General features: G+C 40.1%; 1 protein-coding gene across 5 annotated transcripts in view; it reads left to right on the top strand.

The window, feature by feature from the left end:
* Nucleotides 1–20,994, top strand: part of LOC129178688 (cell migration-inducing and hyaluronan-binding protein-like) — a 182,743-nt gene that overhangs the window by 132,395 nt on the left and 29,354 nt on the right. For all 5 annotated transcript variants that reach the window (XM_054771148.1, XM_054771150.1, XM_054771151.1 and 2 more), the window contains 8 exons: nucleotides 158–327; nucleotides 7,034–7,243; nucleotides 9,075–9,280; nucleotides 13,870–13,939; nucleotides 14,513–14,641; nucleotides 15,532–15,617; nucleotides 16,855–16,986; nucleotides 17,073–17,108. In XM_054771148.1, coding sequence (XP_054627123.1) covers nucleotides 158–327; nucleotides 7,034–7,243; nucleotides 9,075–9,280; nucleotides 13,870–13,939; nucleotides 14,513–14,641; nucleotides 15,532–15,617; nucleotides 16,855–16,986; nucleotides 17,073–17,108 — 1,039 coding nt within the window. The remainder of the gene's footprint in view (nucleotides 1–157; nucleotides 328–7,033; nucleotides 7,244–9,074; nucleotides 9,281–13,869; nucleotides 13,940–14,512; nucleotides 14,642–15,531; nucleotides 15,618–16,854; nucleotides 16,987–17,072; nucleotides 17,109–20,994) is intronic.

The following is a 20,994-nucleotide window of genomic DNA, read 5'->3' as shown; positions in this document are numbered from 1 at the left end:
TTGGACAGGGCCTTAATCCATCAATCACAGCCAATTGCTGCTTCACAGGGTCCAGTTTTAGCTTTGTACAGGAATAACCACTGACCTGTCAAAGCATTCACAGGAAATGCAGGTGAATGTCATGTCCTCTTAAGTGTGTGCGTTTGTGTGTTCACAGGCAAAGCTGTGTTTATCCACATGGGTGAAGAGGTGGATGGCGTGGACATGAGAGCGGAGGTTGGCCTCTTAAGTCGTAACATCCTACTCCGTGGTGAAATGGAGCCCAGCTGTTACGGCAACGAAGCCTGCAAGTTCTTTGACTTTGACACTTTTGGAGGGCATATAAAGGTAAGACAGGGTGTGGTGTGCAGTATGAACTACTGTTCTTTGTGTCTCCATCAGGCCTAAGTGAGAGGGAAAAGAGAATGTTCTGATCTACAGCAGGGTTGGGCAATCTTTAATATTTGAACGCCAAAATAGGTTCAAAATTTTGGCCGGGGGGGGCCCAGCCAAAAGCAGATGCATATACACTCCTGATCAAAATCTTAAGACTAGTTGAAAAATTGCTAGAATTTGCATTTGCACATTTGGATCTTCATGAGGTTTTAAGTAGAGCTACAATATGCAAACGCAAGATGGTGGAGTGAGACAAAAATATTTGGAACTTGTAATTTAAACCAAAAAAATAATAGGTTACTGAATACTGAGTACTGAAGACTGAAATAGGTTTTTTATCACCTGATCAAAAGTTTAAGACCACAGGCTATAAAAGCCAAAATCTGCTCAAAATGTTCATTTTCTGTCAGGCATTCACACTGTCATGCCCTCCTGATGGCTAAAGCTAAGAAGCTTTCTCTTTTTGAACATGGTCGGATTGTCGAGCTGCATAAGCAAGGCCTCTCACAGCGTTCCATTGCTGCTGAGGTTGAGGCGCAGTAAGACAGTCATTCTACATTTTTTGAAAAATCCTGAGCATTATTGGACAAAAAAGTCAAGTGGTAGACCCAAAAAAATCACACCTGTGCTGAGCCGGAGGATCCGATTGGTTGTCCTTCAAGACACAGGGCGCTTGACCAAGGACTTCTTCAGGGAGAATAACATCCCTCTTTTGGACCATCCTGCATGTTCCCCTCATTTAAATCCCATAGAGAACATTTGGGGATGGATGGCAAGGGAAGTTTATAAAAATGACCATCAGTTCCAGACAGTTGATGCCCTTCGTGAAGCCATCTTCACCACTTGGAGCCCACTAGCCTCCTGGAAACACTCGCATCAAGCATGCCCAAACCAAGTTTTGAAGTGACGAACAAGAACGGTGAAGCTACTCATTACTGAGTCCTACTGAGAACATTTTTTGTTCTGGTTTGAAGAGGTTTTTTTTAGTGATGGTCTTAAACTTTTGATCAGCTGATAAACAGCCTATTTCAGTTGAATTGTTTTCAATGAATTAAGTGCTTTTTGTCTCACTCCCCCTTCTTGTTTTTGCATATTGTAGCTCTACTTAAAACCTCATTAAGATTAGTAAATTTCCCCGCTGTGGGATAAATAAAGTACATACAAAGATCCAAATGTGCAAAATGCAAATATTAGCAATTTTTCAGCTGGTCTTAAGATTTTGATCAGGAGTGTATATATACAGTATATATATAGATAGAAGTGTAAAGTATGGGTGGTGAGTGTCAGGGTGATAATTCTGGCTTTCCTCTGTCTGCCACTGTAAATGTCTCCGAGGGGGGGGTAGTGTGAATCAAATCACCTGCTGCAGTGCAGGTCCCTCCTGTCCTCCACAGTGCATCTGCTGAAGCAACTTATACAGCAGTAGGTCAGGAGGTGGTGGATCTGCAGAGGTTTATTAGTAGGTTTCTTAGTAGATGCAGTAGGTGTTGGGGGAGTTAGGAAAGTACAGTCCTTGACGTATTTTCCTCACCAGATGAGAGATGTTGGTGGACCAGGTGAGGTCTGCTGAGATGTAGACTCCAAGAAACCTGAAGCTTTCCACCCCCTGCACCTCCTCTCCATTGATATAGGCCGATGTGCTCTGTGCTACTGGATTTAAGCCCATGGCCATCTCTTTTGTCTTGGCTGTATTCAGCTGCAGGTTGTTGATTTCACACCATCACTGGAGATGTCAAACCTCTTCCCTGTAGGCTGACTCGACGTTAACCCTGACCAATTCTATAAGGGTGTTGTCATCAGCAAAGTTGACGATGGTGTCGCTAGCGCGAATGGGAGAACAATCATGTGTGAAAAGCGAGTATTGGAGGTGACTGAGGACACATCCCTGAGGTGTCCCCGTGTTCAGGAGGAGAATGGAGGAGGTGTTGATTCCCATCCTGACATTTTGGAGTTTGTTCCTGAGGAGCGTTATCGAGGAGCACAGTGAGATGCCGATGCCCAGTTTGCTCAGCTTTGAAATCAGTTTATCGGGTAGAAGTGTATTAAATGCAGAGCTGTAATTCACAAACGGCATCCTCACATAGGTGTTGACATCATCCAAGCGTGTGGAGGGGTCATGGTCATCAGGAAAGGCATCCTTGCTTTGAGAAGTCTTTGATGATTATGGGTGTGGGAACTACAGACTGCAGTGGCGAGAGTTTGAAGATGGTTGTGAAAGACCTCTGCTTACTGCTCACGTTTCCTGTCACACCGTCTGGTTTTCTTGCGTTGACTCTACGCAGGGTGGCTGGTACCGAGTGTTGTTGCAGCTAAATGGGAACATTGTCCCACTCCGCAGAAGCAGGATTGTTGCACTGGTCAAAGCAGGAAAAGAACTGGTTCAGCACAGTGTCCTGTAAGATGCTCTCCAAGGAGTAAAGTGGCGTGCCGCTGTCCTTGTAGCCAGTGAGTTCTACAACCCCTGGCAAAAAGAATGGAATCACCAGTCTCGGAGGATCTTCATTCAGTTGTTTAATTTTGTAGAAAAAAGCAGGTGACAGACATGACACAAAACTAAAGTCATTTCAAATAGCAACTTTCTGGCTTTAAAAAACACTAAAGGAAATAAAGGAAAAAATTGTGGTAATCAGTAAGTTACTTTTTTAGACCAAGCAGAGGGAAAAAATGATGGAATCACTCAATTCTGCGGAAAAAATTATGGAATCATGAAAAACAAAAACAAAAGAACACTTCACCACCTGTGGCTTTTATAACAGCCTGCAGTCTCTGAGGCATGGACTTAATGAGTGACAAACAGTACTCTTCATCAATCTGGCTCCATCTTTCTCTGATTGCTGTTGCCGGGTCAGCTTTGCAAGTTGGAGCCTTGTCATGAACTATTTTCTTCAACTTCCCCCACAAATTTTCAATTGAATTGAGATCCGAGCTATTTGCAGGCCGTGACATTGACCTTATGTGTCTTTTTCTGCTCTATGGCAAGATGCATTATCATCTTCAAAAGTAATTTCATCATACCCAAACATCCTGTCAACTGAAGGGATAAGAAAAGTGTCCAAAATGTCAACGTAAGCTTGTGCACTTATTGAAGATGTAATGACAGCCATCTCCCCAGTGCCTTTACCTGACATACAACCCTAAATCATCAATGACTGTGGAAATTTCTTCAGGCCGTCGTCTTCATAAGTCTCATTGGAACAGCATCCAACAAACGTTCCAGCATCATCACCTTGCCCAATGCAGATTCACGATTTACCACTGAATAGAACTTTCATCCAGTCATCCACAGTCCACCAATACTTTTCCTTAGCCCATTGTAACCTTGTTTTTTTCTATTTAGGTGTTAATGATGGCTTTCGTTTAGATTTTCTGTATGTAAATTCCATTTCTTTTAGGAGCTTTCTTACAGTTCGGTCACACACATTGACTCCAGGTTCCTTCTATTTGTTCCTCATTTGTTTTGGAGTGCATTTTCTGTTTTCAAGACATATTGCTTGAAGTTTTTTTGTCTTGATGCTTTGATGTCTTCCTTGGTCTACCAGTATGTTTGCCTTTAACAACTTTGCCATGTTGTCTGTATTTCGTCCAGATTTTAGACACAGCTGACTGTGAACAACTAACATCTTATGCAACATTTGCGTGATGATTTACCTTCTTCTTCTAGCTTTATCTAGCTCAAGTAGAATAAAATCTACATTGATAAATGGATCTTGTACAGTCCAACAAGCAAAGTGACTTTATACCTGTGACTTTGAAGATTGTACCTGTACATTAATATTAATTATTAATATTACTATTAACAAAACATAAATAAGTAACACCAGCTCAGAAATACAAACCGTGGCTCCAAGAGGTTCCAGTGGAATGAGGCAGTCTTTGGGGGAGAGATGTCAGGACATTGTTGTACGCAGAGGATAAGTCATACCGCAGACCTTCTCCTCACTTTAGGGAGGGTTTTTCGAGTTCTAACCTCTTTCTAACCACGGGTTCAGAATTTGGACATGATTGTCCTCAAAGGAATGTTCTTCCTTTTTGAAATGCTTCGACGTCTTCCTTGGTCTACCAGTATGTTTGCCTTCAACAACCTTCCCATGTTGTCTGTACTTGGTCCAGATTTTAGACACAGTTAACTGTCAACAACCAACATCTTTTGCAACATTGCGTGATGATTTACCTTCTTTTAGAAGTTTCATAATCCTCTCCATTGTTTCAAGTGACATCGTCTGCAGGCCGCACTTTCGACACAGCAAAAACATAGAGGTTGGCCTTAATGTTCCAATACTTTGGAGGGGATTATGTCTGTCGAGCATTATCTAGCTCAAGCAGAAAAAAATCTACATTGATAAATGTATCTTGTACAGTCCAACAAGCAAAGTGACAAAACGTCACATGTTGTGTATTTGTAGCAGATGTTCATTTGAGCTGGAATGTCTTGCTAGGGAATGAGGCCAGATGTATGACACAAAGTGGAGATGTATTGGCTGATTTGACAGTCACATCAAATGATGTTTAAGTCAGTGTCAGAACTTTGCTCATTTGTCTTGTGCTGCAACTCTCCAGAGGAAACATACTTGGAAAAGGAATCCAAAGTGTAAAAAATGTATTCCTTTGAGTCCGTTAACGAGACAGCATCCGATGGCCACTTGGAACAAAAAAGATACTTAAAAAAGAATGAAAAGTAACAAATCAAAGTTTATTCTGCGGAACATTTTTATAATGGCATGAAATCAAAAATCATTTATTTGAGTTGGAAGATAACTGAATTATTTTGCCTCATTTTCAGTGCAGAGATACATCTATCATCCACCTTTGTAATTAAGTGGGCATTATTGGTAAATCATAGTAATCATAGTCATATGATTACAAATTCTAATCAAATGAATTCTTTTCAAATGAATTAATCATAATGAATCATCATTTCCAACAATGTCTGAAACATGACCATTTTTACTGTATTTTATTAAAAAAAAGATAAATGTAATCCCTTTATTGAGGTTAATTGGTTCCTGACCTGACCATGACAAGTGAATTTCTGTAAAGAAGAATCCCTTATTTCTTATTTATAAATGCATACTTAGAGCATAGAAAACCTGTTTATGACCTTCTAAATACAGTTTTAAACATCATCAGAGCCCTTTAGTCATGAAATAACACCCCTATAGTCACTTTTACACTCCTTTTACCCAATTTTGTTGATATAATCACAGAAAATAAGTCATTTGAGAAATAAATAAGACTTGTGCTTGTTTGTGTTGCTATAAATGTGTTCCAATGTAGGACAGTAAGCGATGTCGGGGGTTCAAAGTTGAGTTTGAGCTCGGTGTGGGTTACAGCCACAACAGTAGCCCATGTTATGGAATCTTGTGCCTCTTGTGTCATCATTCAAACCTGCAATAAAAGCCTGTTGTTCTGGCGATCAAGTCTGGTGCTTGTGTGTCTTTGAATGTGTCTTCTGACTGCCTTATATTTTTATTTTACTTGATTTAGCCATTTTTGTGCTTGAAAATGCTTCCATCCATCCATCCACTTTCTATGCCGCTTATGTTGGAGCCTATCCCAGCTCACTTTGTTTAGGCAAAAAAAACACTAAAAATGTACTAAATATGCATATTTTCTGACTAGTAATACTGTTCAACCATGGAACAGCATGATTTATTAAGTAATATATATTTGGAAAAACCGTGACAGAGTGAAGCCACAACACTCGAAGCGCAAAGTGGCGAGGGACGACAGTACCCGGTCTTATACAGTACATTTGTATGTATTAAGAGCTCCAAATGAAGTGAAAATGTAATGCAAGCCGAAAGATACCACACATCTGAAAAGTCTCTTTAGTAGTAGCAGAACATTTGAATCTCACTTTAACCGTGTTATTATGAGCAATGAGTGGTTGCGTTCAAAGACACCACGTCATTTAAGTTGAGCGTATTTTCTGGGATTTCCGAGCACACTGAGCACATTTTTGTCTTTCTGTTTATTTAGATCACACATCATAAAGATGTTGCGATGTTCAAAGTGCCTGTGAGTGCGCCCCCAGAATGGGGGAGTGTTTTTCCCAGAATGCTATGATGTTGGAATTGCACTGTTGATGTGTTCAGGTCAGAATAAAGTTATTAAAGAGCGTCAGACTCTGTGAGAGTGGCTTGCCATGATTAATTATGCTACAAATCTCAACATAATGTATTAAATAATTTAGTTACCGCCCTTAACACGTTGCTTTTGTAAATTAAGGATAGCGTGAAATGATTGACTTACTGATATATTCATTGAGCGAAGGTCTACTTTTAAGTAAAGGCACTTTTAAGGAAACTTTAACGATGCCTTTTCCTTTTTACTTTTATATTTTAGTCAACTACATTGACTGTAATTTTAGTTTACTAAAATGTTGTGAAATTTAGTTGACTAAAACTAGACTAAGCGGAAACCAATTAGATGACTAGTCAAAAAACTATGACGAAAACTAAATTTCAGAAAGTATTATTTAGTTTGCACAAACAGTTGAAGGCTTGGGGTCGGGATGAAAAAAGCCGAATGGCCCGTAGTTTGGACATGTCTGCTTTAAACACTCCACCAAGCTTCTCCCACTATTCCGATCCATAAAGTGTTTCTAACTTTGTTGATATGTTGTCATGAAGTGATGGATCCTCTTTGTCGTCATCAGGTAGAGCGAGGTTTCAAGGCCGCTCATATATCGGGCGTGGAGCTGCAGCACATGGGTCAACAGACCATGGGACACTACCCCGTCCACTTCCATATGAACGGCGACGTGGATGAGAGGGGAGGCTACAACCCCCCCACCTCTGTCAGTGATCTGTCTATCCACCACTCGTTCTCTCGTTGTGTCACCATCCATGGCTCCAATGGACTTCTGGTGAGTTCCCATCTTGGCAAGAAATATTTCTATTCTCTTCTTTTTTAGATGCGTTAAGAACGTTTGACAATTTTTAAGACATTTCTATGTTTTCCATTGTCTTCGTGTGGTGATAAATAAATATATAAACATAAAATATACAAACATATGTTATACAATTCTATTTTTTCTATTTAGATTTCACTGTAGTTTGTCCACCTGGAGGTAATAATGACTCAAAGGATTTGAAGATTGTATTTGTAGATTAAAATGAATTATAATATTACTATTAACAAAACATAAATAAATAACGCCAGCTCAGAAATACAAACTGTGGCTCCAAGGGGTTCCAGTGGAATGAGGCAGTCATTGGGGGAGAGATGTCAGGACATTGTTGTACATTGGGATAAGTCATACCGCAGACCTTCTCGTCACAGGGAGGGTTTTTCTAGTTTGACAAAGAAGGCTTCTTTCACACCTCTTTTCTAACCAGCGAGCCAGAATTTGGACATGTTTGTGCTCAGAGGAATGTGCTTCCTTTTTGAGATGCAAATGAAGTGCTGGTTTGGGCCTAAAGAAACTGCTCTCCTATGTTGTGCCATGCATTTGTATAAGGGTGTGTTGGTCTCTCCAATGTAGGGGTCATTGCTCTTCTCACTACACTGCACTGCATAAACAACATTGCTGAGTTTGCTTCTCTTGATTTTGTTTAGAGAAAATCCTTCTGAGTTTCTCTGACACACCAGCCACGTAAACGACCACCACATTCCGCCTCCTGTTTCTATCCTCAGGCTCGTGTGTAGTGGCCCTTCTTCTCCTGGTGGATTTGACAAAGGCCCTTATGTGTGCCTGAGCTTTTTGTCTTCCGCTGTCTGTGGTGGGGATCCTCTCTGCTCGGTTCTGCAGGGTTCTGATAACCCCTAGCTTGTGTTCTAGTGGGTGATGGGAGTCAAAGAGCAGGTAGTGGTCTGTGGGTAGGTTTTCTGTAGACCTCAATAATGAGGCTTTCGTCTTCTCTGCATTGCCTTGCAGTCCAAAAATGGCAACAAGTTTTCTTTTATGTCTTCCTGAGTGAAATTGATGCATCTGTCCACAGAGTTTATGTGCCCAGTGACAAATCTACTTGGCAGTTTCACTAATAAAGTTTTTGTCTGCATGTACTTGGTCTACAGGGAAAATCTTGTATAAAAAAAATCAATCAGAGACTTCGATGGTTATTGTAGATGTGAAAATGTACATATCTTTACGACAGGATAAGACTAAAAAAATGTGTGATATGCTTTGCTCTAAATAATGCAGCCAACAGACAACTTTATTGTGACAGGGCTGACTAACCTCCCTTACAACCACTTAAAAAAACAGCATTTGTCAGTCAAGCTCACATGCCCAACACAATCTCAGAGCTACTGGTTCTGCTCCACAGAGACCAGAAGTCCAGGAAGTCTGACCCCCACTATGATGACTTTATTTATTCATACCAGGGGTGTCCACACATTCTTACATTTTTGCTTTTGTTTATAAAAGCAATCCAGTGTCGGTGAAGATACATTACGCAGTTTAGTATTTTTAAAGAAAGAACAGAATGCATCTCAGCTTCTGTTAATAAATTAAATACTTAACAGAATTTGTGGGATTTCTTGTAACGTTCAATATTTCAACTCATCAGCACGAGAAATGCTCCTTATCGCTATTACAACATTGGTTCTGTTGCTGCTGTGATGTGCGATATACTTTTTCTGTTGGCTTTCTCATGCACCCCAGATCATTATTAAGTTAATTCTTTCTTTTGCAATTGAATCACTGCTGGTATTAAATGTCAATTAGGATGAATTCAAAGAGGTTGTCATTACAGGTCAAAGACGTGGTGGGCTACGACGCGCTCGGCCATTGTTTCTTCACAGAGGACGGTCCAGAGGAAAGAAACACATTCAATCACTGTCTGGGCCTCATGGTCCGAGCAGGAACTCTCCTGCCTTCAGACAGAGACAGTAAAATGTGCCGTGACATCACTGACGGAGCCTACCCAGGATACGTAGCCAACCCTCGACAAGACTGCAGGTAGCGCCGCAAGTACACGCTACCATGTTTTACAACTCTAATCTACCATGTTGTTAAACTCTAGCTTGCACTGTACAATGTTTTCCAACTCTAACTCGAAGTTCGAGTTTTTAAACTCTAATTTGCACTGACGCCGTATGATGTTCATAAGCACAAAGCTGTATAGGACACATTTGAACACATATAAAGTCTTCTTATGGGATATGCTTACTAACAAAGTATCACTTTTCTTTGCGTACTTTCTTCAAAAGACATTTGATTTAAAGTATTAAGCAGCAGCACTGAATATAAAGTGGCTTAATCCAGGTCACATGACTCTTATCTCCTTAAAGCGCTTCTGCTTGAAGCTGCAGAACATCAGCAAAGGGTTTGGATTCATGATGGCGTTCACGTATACAGAATCACTCACCTTCTCCAGCATTAGCATACAAAAAGAATTTGCTTTTCTCCCACATTATCTGAGACGTTGCTTCCTTCTGGTTCCTGCATTATTCCTCCTCCTCTAGCCAATTCAACCAGCATGTATACTGTAAATTCTGGTGTACAACCCCTGGCAAAAATTATGGAATCACCAGTCTCGGAGGATGTTCATTCAGTTGTTTAAATTTGTAGAAAAAAAGCTGATCACAGACATGACACAAAACTAAAGTCATTTCAAATGGCAACTTTCTGGCTTTAAAAAACACTAAAAGAAATCAAGAAAAAAAGATGTGGTAGTCAGTAACAGTTACTTTTTTAGACCAATCAGAGGGAAAAAATTACGGAATCACTCAATTCTGAGGAAAAAATTATGGAATCACCCTGTAAATTTCCATTCCCAAAACTAACACGTGCATCAGATTACATCTGCTCATTAGTCTGCAGTTAAACAGGAGTGATCACACCTTGGAGAGCTGTTGCACCAAGTAGACTGACATGAATCATGGCTCCAACACAAGAGATGTCAATTGAAACAAAGGAGAGGATTATCAAACTTCTTAAAGAAGGTAAATCATCACGCAATGTTGCAAAAGATGTTGGTTGTTCACAGTCAGCTGTGTCTAAAATCTGGACCAAGTACAAACAACATGGGAAGGTTGTTAAAGACAAGCATACTGGTAGATCAAGGAAGACATCAAAGCGTCAAGACAGAAAACTTAAAGCAATATGTCTTGAAAACAGAAAATGCACAGCAAAACAAATGAGGAACAAATGAGAGGAAACTGGAGTCAACGTCTGTGACCGAACTGTAAGAAACCGCCTAAAGGAAATGGGATTTACATACAGGAAAGCTAAACGAAAGCCATCATTAACACCTAAACAGAAAATAACAAGGTTACAATGGGCTAAGAAAAAGCAATCGTGGACTGTGGATGACTGGATGAAAGTCATATTCAATGATGAATCGCGAATCTGCATTGGGCAAGGTGATGATGCTGGAACTTTTGTTTGGTGCCGTTCCAATGAGGTTTATGAAGACGACTGCCTGAAGAAAACATACATTTCCACAGTCATTGATGATTTGGGGCTGCATGTCAGGTAAAGGCACTGGGGAGATGGCTGTCATTACATCTTCAATAAATGCACAAGTTTACGTTGACATTTTGGACACTTTTCTTATCCCATCAATTGAAAGGGCGTTTGGGGATGATGAAATCATTTTCAGGATGATAATGCATCTTGCCATAGAGCAAAAACTGTGAAAACATTCCTTGAAGAAAGACACATAAGGTCAATGTCATGGCCTGCAAATAGTCCGGATCTCAATCAAATTGAAAACCTGTGGTGGAAGTTGAAGAAAATGGTCCAACCTGCAAAGCTGATCTGGCAAAAGCAATCAGAGAAAGTTGGAGCCAGATTGATGAAGAGTACTGTTTGTCGCTCATTAAGTCCATGCCTCTGAGACTGCGAGCTGTTATAAAAGCCAGAGGTGGTGCAACAAAGTACTGGTGGTGTGTTTGAAGTATTCTTTTGTTGTTGTTTTTTTCATGATTCCATAATTTTTTCCTCAGAATTGAGTGATTCCATAATTTTTTCCCTCTGATTGGTCTAAAAAAGTAACTGTTACTGACTACAACATCTTTTTTTCTTGATTTCTTTTAGTGTTTCTTCAAGCCAGAAAGTTGCCATTTGAAATGACTTTAGTTTTGTGTCACGTCTGTGATCTGCTTTTTTTCCACAAAATTAAACAACTGAATGAACATCCTCCGAGACTGGTGATTCCATAATTTTTGCCAGGGGTTGTATAAGCCACACCCACTAAATTTAGAGGAAAAAACAGATTTGTACATATATAAGCGGCACTGGACTATAAGCTGCACATGTCCACGTCATAAAATGGCATCTTGTAGTGCGCAAAAGTCCGTGACTCTCTATTTGACAGGGGCCAATCATGAGCTATGAAAATACTCACAACAAGCTTGTCAACCCATTGGAAATTGCAGGAGGTCATTACTTAATATAAAAGTCTCACAAACAACATTAAACTCATGAGTTTAGAGTTCTTAGTAAGACGACACCGTGACTGTTATGTTGTTATACTGTTGTATAAAATGACCTTCTGCAATTTCCAATGGGTTGACAAGCTCGTTGTGAGAGCACTGATAGCTTGTGACCGGCTCCTACTTGTGATTGGCTACCGTTTCCTCACTGACTCGCGAGTGGCACGGTGTTTAAACAGTTAGTAGTAGTTCTGAAGGAAAGGTGATGTCACGAATTTAGAATTCAGCCATAAATTAGCCGCATCGCTTTATAATGGTTAGGAAAAAGTAGCAACTTGTACAATTTGCGGTACATTGTGCTATACTTTCATGAGGCTTCACTCTGCACTCTATCATGGTTTTTCAAAAATATATGAATTAATAAATCATGCTGTTTTGTATGTGTGAATATGGCCTATTATTTTTTTAAAAATACGTATATTGGAGCAAATTTTACATATAATTAAGCATTTTCAAGCATGAAAATGGCTAAATGAACTAAACTACATATACAGTATGAGGTATTCTGGCTTGCAGATTGTAGCTGCTGTGTCAGCCAGTGACTAACTAAATACACACGTATTTTGTCAATACAAAAATGAAGTTTTTTGTGTTAAAATACGTCTGTTTGATATGTTTTACACACCGGGATATCAGGTAAGGTTTTTTTGTAGCTATAATGTGACTTATTTCAGCTTCTGTAGCTTTAGTTTGTGTCCTTTGTGTTTGTGCCCCCTCTGGCTTCGTCTTCTTGGGAATTTAATGTTGTTAGAGTGGTACCATTACACTCCTAAAAAAAGCTCGCTTTTGATGATCGCTCCATTATATATACAGCTTAATGCACTTAAGTGCCACTTATTATGATATTTTTCCTCTTCGTGACTCATTTTTTGACCACTTACACTCTGGAATGACAGAGAATGACAGACAGAAAATACAGTAATTCAAATATCTGCAATATCAGTACCTACATAAAAATAGCATTTGATTCCCTGCTGCTTTTGTAAATTTACCCCCTTATAAAGGTATGAATAGTACATCATTTTTATGGTAGCTTTGTTGTACAAAAGACTCAAAAACGCTGAAAAAAAAACCTTCAAGGGGTTAATAACTGCAAAATAACCTTGACTCTCAACTGGGAATTTAAAAAAGTTGTTAACTCAAAAGTCTTCACAATATTTACTATATTGTGGTTGGTAGAGGAACATTGTGTGAAATGACTGTCATTGTGTGTTCCTTCCTTGTGGTCTGACCTTCATGGCTTTCTTGATGGAAACTATTTATGTAGCAATTCATGTTGTTCACCCAGGCTGCCGTAGTCTAGCAGATGGATGAGATCAGGATAAAGGATGTAACAGAGATTAAACTCACAACCTTGCTGTCCAGTCCCTCCAGGATTTCACAGAGTTGTTTTGTGATTGTTGCAGCCTTAAACACCTGAATTCGAGGCAGTTTTTGCTTCTCCTGCTTTGTCTACGTAAGGAGCAAACATAACCGTGGGTGGGCCCTGCAGGGACACTTTTGATCGGTTAGACCAGGGGTGTCCAAACTTTTTCCAGCGAGGGCCACATACTGAAAAATGAAAGGATGCAAGGGCCACTTTGATATTTTGTAAAGCAATATAATTGTAATATTAATATTATGACTTAATTCCCATAATATTTTAATTGTTTTCCCCTAACTTAATTTTCCAAAAATCCCAACTTTATTTTGTTTGTTGTTCAGATTGCTACAACTTTTTAAAAAAGCATATTTTTGTTGAATATTTCAACCCTTAATATTTTGACTTTATTCCTATTGAATCACTGATGATAATACATTTTTAAAAAACAGCTGGGGTCTGCAAATGGTCCCCAGGCCACACTTTGGACACCACTGGCTCAGCGAGTTAATGTGCATTGCTCAGGGGAGTGCTGCTCAGGGACAAATTTGATTGGCGAAAATGTTGATGGCTGGCCAAAATCTGCGGGGAAGTTGTGGGAATTTGACAAAGGTGCAAGGCATACTTTGCATAGATTACATAGAATTTGTGTTAATTGGTGCGATCGCAACATAGCAAAATCCTGGAGGGGCTATCTACTTTTCTGTTTTTTCTTCCCCACTGAGTTACTGTCTCTCTTTTTTTTCAAGCGCAACTTCAACTTTCTGGATTGCCAACCCCAATAACAACCTCATCAACTGTGCTGCTGCAGGCTCGGAGGTGAGTTTCCATCTCTTTTATGCCTCTCAGCCTCCATCTCAAGTGCGGGTCTGTCTCATTACCATGTTGCCAGGTCAGATTCATGACAAACTTCCACATCAAGCAGACAGAACTGCACATTCCATGTGTGAGCGTGCCAATTATAATCACACTTTGGGATTTTATAACAGCTGTAGACATTTCATATATGGACGGTGAAATAAAAAGCTAATCCAATCAGATATGTTCAGAGGTGCGAACAAACGTTCAGACAATTTAAATAGGACCAAACACGGCAGGAGGGTTTTGAGGGGGAGGAACTAGCTAGGTGTTACAATAGATGTTTTTATGGGCGTATCAATTACTTATTTGTGATGATTGTGTTTTTTCACCTTTTTTCCAGTGGTTCCGGAACTTAACCCCCACGACAAGCATAGATTTGTACTATTGTAGATCTGCCTACTGTACAGCACAAAGAAACTAAACTAGACAAATGCTAAAGTGCGTGTTTATGTTTAAGAAGTGGTATGCGTTTGCATGTTTTATTGTTCTGTGTGACAGAATCTTTACAGATGTTCCATGTGTGTCCCGCAGGAAACTGGTTTCTGGTTTATCTTCCACCATGTGCCCACTGGACCCTCGGAGGGTTTATACTTGCCTGGGAAAACAGAACACACACCTATGGGTCAGTTCAGCAACAACAGAGCCCATTCCAACTACCGGGTGAGTCTGGACACATGATTCTCCTACTCAACAGGAACAAGAACAAACGTTATAACCTCCTGCCGTGTTTAAAAAAACAGGCCATTCTTATTCTTATCAGTTACTCACAGCATAAAGCGGGAAAGCGGGGATCTACTCATATTGATTGAAGTATTGAAGTATTCATTAAAAAAAATCCATCACATAGTGTGATAAGACAGTGTGTGCAACAAGAAAAGGAGAAGAAAAGCAGACATTAGAAAGGAAAGAAAGTGAGCTGAGGGAAGTGGCAAAATGGAAAAGATAGGCGAGTGGCACCTGCAGCGTTAAGGACAGTTTGAGCGGTGAGATTTATGACATGCTGGTGGAGAGCGCTGTTGTTGCTGAGAGTTGTCACTTCTTCACTCCAGCAACACTGATGGCTCTTTGCGCCTTTTGCCACGTTTTCTTGGGATCAACCTAATGGGAGCATAACTCATGTCATCCTGCCGCCATGGGATGTTTGTAAGAGACAAGGTCACACCAGGTTGCTTTTGGAGCTGATGTTGATTTTTTTATGTGTTAAGCAGGAAATACTATTATATTCCAACTATACATTTTCCACATTCCTCAAAAGCAATGACTTCCGTAGCTCCTAACTATCCTAACACCATCCACCAATTCAGTAGTTAGACTGTATACTGTATGTAGCACTGACATTGAAATTATTTGTAAGATTGCTCCGATCACTTCAAAAGGTCAACTAATATACAGTGGACTTTGGCTTACGTAAAACACGTTTTTTGTGGGATTTGGTTTCTGACGAAAATTATCGCCGACTTGCCGTTTCAAAATGCATAACTTATCAAAAGCGTTATCAAGCTCAGACTGTTGCTCGGTGTTTGATATGAATATTTCTGTTGGGGTCTCAGGCTGGATTTATCCTGGATAATGGAGTCAAGACCACTCAGGCCAATGACAAGGACAAGAGACCCTTCCTGTCGCTGATCGGATCCAGGTCAGCCTCTGTTTAACTTGTTGATTCAGCTGTTCCAACTTTTCACTTCATGTTTCAATCAAATTTGGAGGACACACAGGACAAACCCTTGTTTCTTCATTTTATTGATTCATTTTAATGCCTGGTACAACAAAAGGTACATTTGTTTGGACAAATATAATGATGATAACAAATGTAGTAATTTAAGTATCGAGCAACTTCCATGGTTTTCTTGATAATAACCACCAAAATCACTTAAGTTCTTACATGAATAGCTATAGCATTGTACTGCCAAAAAATGAGCTATTGATCTTATGAGCTATTTTTGTTGACATTGTTATATTTGTCTAAACAAATGTACCTTTAGTTGTATCAGGCATTAAAATGACCAAGAAACCGAAGAAATAAGGGTGGTCTAATCATTTATTCCATGACTGTTAGTGATGGGAAACTCGATTCCTTTTACTGACTCAAGTTCTTATGAGTCAATCGCCGAAGTGAATTGGGTACTCCGTCGGGTAACTGTGAGTCAGTGAAACTCGAGTCTTCATTGAACACCCGTGTGTCACTGAAACCCGAGTCTTCGTCAAGTACCCATAATTTAGTGAAACTTGAGTCTTTGTTGGGTATCTGTGAGTCAGTGAAATTTGAGTCTTGTTTGAGCCCCCGGGAGTCAGTGCAATTCTAGTCTTTGTCGAGTACCCTTGAGTCTGTGAAACTCTAGCCTTTGTCAAGTACCTTTAAGTCAGTAAACGCCAGTCTTTGTGAAGAACCTAACACTAGCCTTCATCAAGCACCTGTGAGTCAGTGAAACTCGAGTCTTCAATGAACACCCGTGTGTTAGTGAAACCCGAGACTTCGTCAAGTACCGATAATTCAGTGAAACTTGAGTCTTTGTTGAATATCCATGCCTCAGTGAAACTCAAGTTTTCATTGAGCACCTTTGATTCAGTGAAACTCAAGTCTTCGTTGAACACCCATGAGTCAGTGAAGTTCTAGTTTTTGTCGAGCACCCTTGCTAGTGACACTCGAGTGTCACTGACTGTCAGTGACACTCGAGTCTTTGTCGAGCACCTGTGAGTCAGTGAAACTTAACTTGAGTGTCTCGTCTTCAGTCGTTCAGGATTGTTACATCTCTAGCATACATTGTCAGGCAGAGGTAACGCAACAGCTCCTGGACCCTTGAGTTCCAGTGTGTCTGTCTATGAAAAAATGTCCGTTTTGTTACTACCAGTGATGCTACATGTGACCCTTTTAGGTATGGCCCCCACCAGGATGCTGACCCTTTCAAACCCAGGGTTCCTGCTCTCATTCACCATTTTGTAGCCTACAAGAACCAGGATCACGGTGCGTGGCTGAGAGGAGGGGATGTCTGGCTTGATGACTGCCAGTGAGTGCATTCCAGTGGCTGTTTGTTTTTTTGAGTGACTCAAAATGCACCTGAATGTATTTATTTTATTTATTTATTTATTTTAGATTTGCAGATAACGGCATTGGCCTTACTCTGGCAAGGTAAGAACTTTTTCTTAATCATTAAATCAGTAATTATGTGGGCAATTCTACTGAAATGGTGCCATTTGCTTGTTGTAACGCGCTGTTAAATCCTTTTTATCCCAACTCTAAATCTGATAATACACATATTGAACTACTCAAAATGGGAATTGGCCCATCTCAGGCAACTTTATTTAATGTTTGTATACATTTCCTAAGCCAAAATGTCTGAAAGCAACTAAGAGGGGTGAGTTTTTAGCATAGAATTATCAAAATACAACTATTAAATACATGAATGAAATATAGCCACATAGCATTTATGCTAATAGCATGTTGGCACTAAGCACATTACAGTGATTCAACAAAAATGTGTATTCTAAAAATAAATAACATTAAAAATATAATTCAGGTAACAGGATTGTGCTGAGATTTTAAACATTCCACCTCGAACTGACCCAATATTCTCCATTTTTCAGAGGCGGTATTGTGTTTGGGTAACAGGACTGAGTGAAAACCCAGTTTAACTACATTGTTGTTGTTTTTTTAAGAAAATAAAACAAAATAAAATAAAGGTGTAGTTGGGACAAGGAGTAACACAATTGTGTAAATAATAAAATAATATTAATATGAATTAATTTAATTTTAGAAATTTGGAACAGGCAACAAATTCTATTTTTCCAATGTTCAAGGTAGTTTAAATTCATCTTTTAATGTTTTATTTTATTTCTATATTTTTTATTAAATAAGCAATCAAACACTTTATGTGTGACATTTAATAAAAACTGTATTTCACAGTTAATTTTATTGTGCAGTTATACATTTTATTTACAGATGGCACCGATTCGGTGGAATGGCCCATCTACTATATAATCTGTCTGTTTTATTTGTTTGCCTTTACTCGCGGTGATGTCAGACATCCCTCTCTCTTTTTCTCTCGGCATGTGTGAGTAATTGGAAAATACCTTATAAGGAGCTTAGGGGGCAGTGGTAAATAGCGCTTTGAAGCAGTGTGAAAAGTAATTTAAGAGTTATCCCTGAGGTGTGAATTAGTGCAAAGTCTTTAGCCTTGATGCATACTGATGATCCCACCCCACATCAGTTCTACATAATGCAAGGTATGCTTAGGTGCAGCAGAGCTGATGGACATGCATGGTAGATAATTCCATAATATTGCATGACTGGGATTAAATACAGTAAATAGTATAATAGTTGAACTGTACACAAGAGGCAGACACATTTTGTTTTTTTGCAATAGGTAACCTCCCAATGAACTGGATCTGACTTGACAAATGCAAATAAATTCTTTAGCTTGAGGATTTGCCTTTCCTGCTAATGTGAACTCCTTTCCAACTCACATTTGCAGTTTGCAACACAACCAAACCTGCCCAGTCATGGTAGCAAAGCATAATCAGTCGTGTGACTTTTACTAAAATGGATCTTTTAGGGTTGGCATGGCACATCTCCCCCACCGTAGCCCCACCACCTGCAGGGGTAAACATAAGAGTCCAGTGTGTTGTGCGTTGGGTGGCAGCCCAGGGTGGGCGCCTAGGTGACCTAGTCTCTGTCTGTCAAATTTGGTTCTTGGGACATGGAATGTCGGTTTTCATGTGGGGAAGGTGCCTGGACTTGTACGGTAGAATGAAGAGTTCCGACTAGATATTGTCGAACTCACGTCAACCCACAGTTTAGGCTCTGGAACCACACTCCTCGAGACTTGAGAGGGGCTGGACCTTTTTCTATTCTGGAATTGCTGCAGGGGAAAAAAAAGCTGTCAAGGGCTCTTTAATAACCCCTGACATACCTACATGTTGAAGTTATTCCAGGTGGATGAGAAGGTCACTTACCTGCACCTTGGGGTCAGGGAAAGGGACACGACCGTCATTCACGCGATGCACCAAATGGCAGCTCAGAATACCAAGCCTTCTTGGGGTCTCTTGAAGGTGTGTGAGAGAGCATTCCTGCTGGGGACTCTGAGGTTCTCCTAGGAGACTTCAATGCCCATGTTGGCAACGAAATTGCGACCTAGAAGGACGTGATTGGGAGAAACGATCTGAACCCTGTGGTGTTATTTAATTTGACGTCACGATTTGTCTAAAACAAAAGACCGTGTTGGAACATGACAATGTCCATCAGTGCGCCTGGCACCTGACACCTTAGGCCGCAGGTCTATCATCGACTTTGTAGTTGTATCATCAGACCTGCGTCTGCATGTTTTCAGCTTACTGGCGAATAGAGAGGCTGAGCTGTCAACTCATCAGTTGGAAGGGTTAGATTGGATGGCGTATTGTGAGGGTCTGCCGGGAAAGAGTTTCCCGTTCGTCCAGCAGGGCTTTGCCCACATACCAGGTGAGGCCGGCGATATTGTGTCCAAATGGGCGATATTCTGTGCCTTCATTGCTGTGCTGTACTGTATGTACTGAGCTGTGGTTGCAAGGTGGTCAGTGCGAGTCGTGGCGGAAACCCCCAAACTCGATGGTGGAGACCAGAGGTTAAGTTGGCCGTCAAGATGAAAAAGGAGTCTTACCTTACTGAGCATGGCTGGCTTGTCGGACTCCTAAAGCAGCTGACGGTGTTGTTTGAAGCAAAAACTCAGGTACATGAGGGGTGTGGTGAGCAGTGCTCTGTCCACAGACCTCAACTGTGGATATTATCGGGTGGTTGAAGGAATACTTTGAGGCTATTCTCAATCCCATAAACACACGTTTCATAGAGGAAGCAGAGTCTGAGGACACGTGGACATTTCTATTACTGTGGCTGAGGTATCTAAGGTAGTCAGAAAACTCCATGGGCAATATTTGCCCAGAATTTTTTCAGGCTTGGATGTTGTGGGACTGTCTTGGTTGACATGTCTCTTCAACATTGCATGGAAGTCAGGAACAGTACCTGGATTGGCAGACCGGTGTGGTGGTCACTTTTTTCAAGAATGGTTACCAGAGGGTATGTTTCAACCATAAATGGGTCACACTCCTCAGCCTTCCTGGGAAAGTCTAAAAGGACTCAAAATGATGTAGTACATACGCCAGCCTGTATGTACAGTAGCTCTGCATATATTTTCACAAAACGTAGCCGTCATGTCATGGGGACTATAGAAAAAGCCTATTTATCTATTTGGGAGCTAGGTGTATGGCGATCACTTTGCATGCGTCTTACAAGTACTGAGACTGACTGACAGTGTTACAATAGCAGAAGATTGCTGCAGAAGTCTCAATAAAATCATGAATTTATGTAGCATGAACACTAACCTGTAGTGTTGTCAACTCCAGATGGGAGCGAGCTTTTCATCAAAGTAGCACTTTTGTTGTCCACACAAAGATGGTCTGAAGCCGTTTTGCCATTTAACCACTCTGGGAGGCGTTTGTAAAAAATTCTGGATTGACACCTCCAAAGCATGTGCCGATTCTCCGAAAACATTAAAACAATGTTTATCCACATCAGTGAACAGTAGTTAAAAAAAAAAGTCTGTCCATATAAAAACATGATTCATATTATCCAATCAGAAGCCTGAAAAAGCAACCACGTCTGACTTGGTGGCATTATAACACATCTTTTCATCAATATAGTGAGATATTACATGTGCAATAATCCCTCGTTTATCACAATTAATTGGTTCCAGACTTGTGTTAAGTGAATTTATGCAAAGTTTGATTCCTTATTTATAAGTAAAATATTCCCTAGTTAGAGCATAGAAAAACTGTTTACGACCTTCTAAATGCCCTTTTAACATTAATAAGTCCTATTGTATTACCCAATATAGTCACGTAAAATAAGACATAATTAAAACATAATATAGAATCACACGTTAGCATTCGGAGAGTCACACGATCACAAAGTACTTCCTGCGGTGGCTCTCTCAGCAATGTCACATGTATATTTGACTTTGCGATGGATGATTTTTTAAATAATATAT

Source organism: Dunckerocampus dactyliophorus, chromosome 3, assembly GCF_027744805.1.
Source record: "Dunckerocampus dactyliophorus isolate RoL2022-P2 chromosome 3, RoL_Ddac_1.1, whole genome shotgun sequence".
Classification (NCBI taxonomy): domain Eukaryota; kingdom Metazoa; phylum Chordata; class Actinopteri; order Syngnathiformes; family Syngnathidae; genus Dunckerocampus; species Dunckerocampus dactyliophorus.
This window is presented reverse-complemented; position numbering and strand designations above follow the sequence as displayed.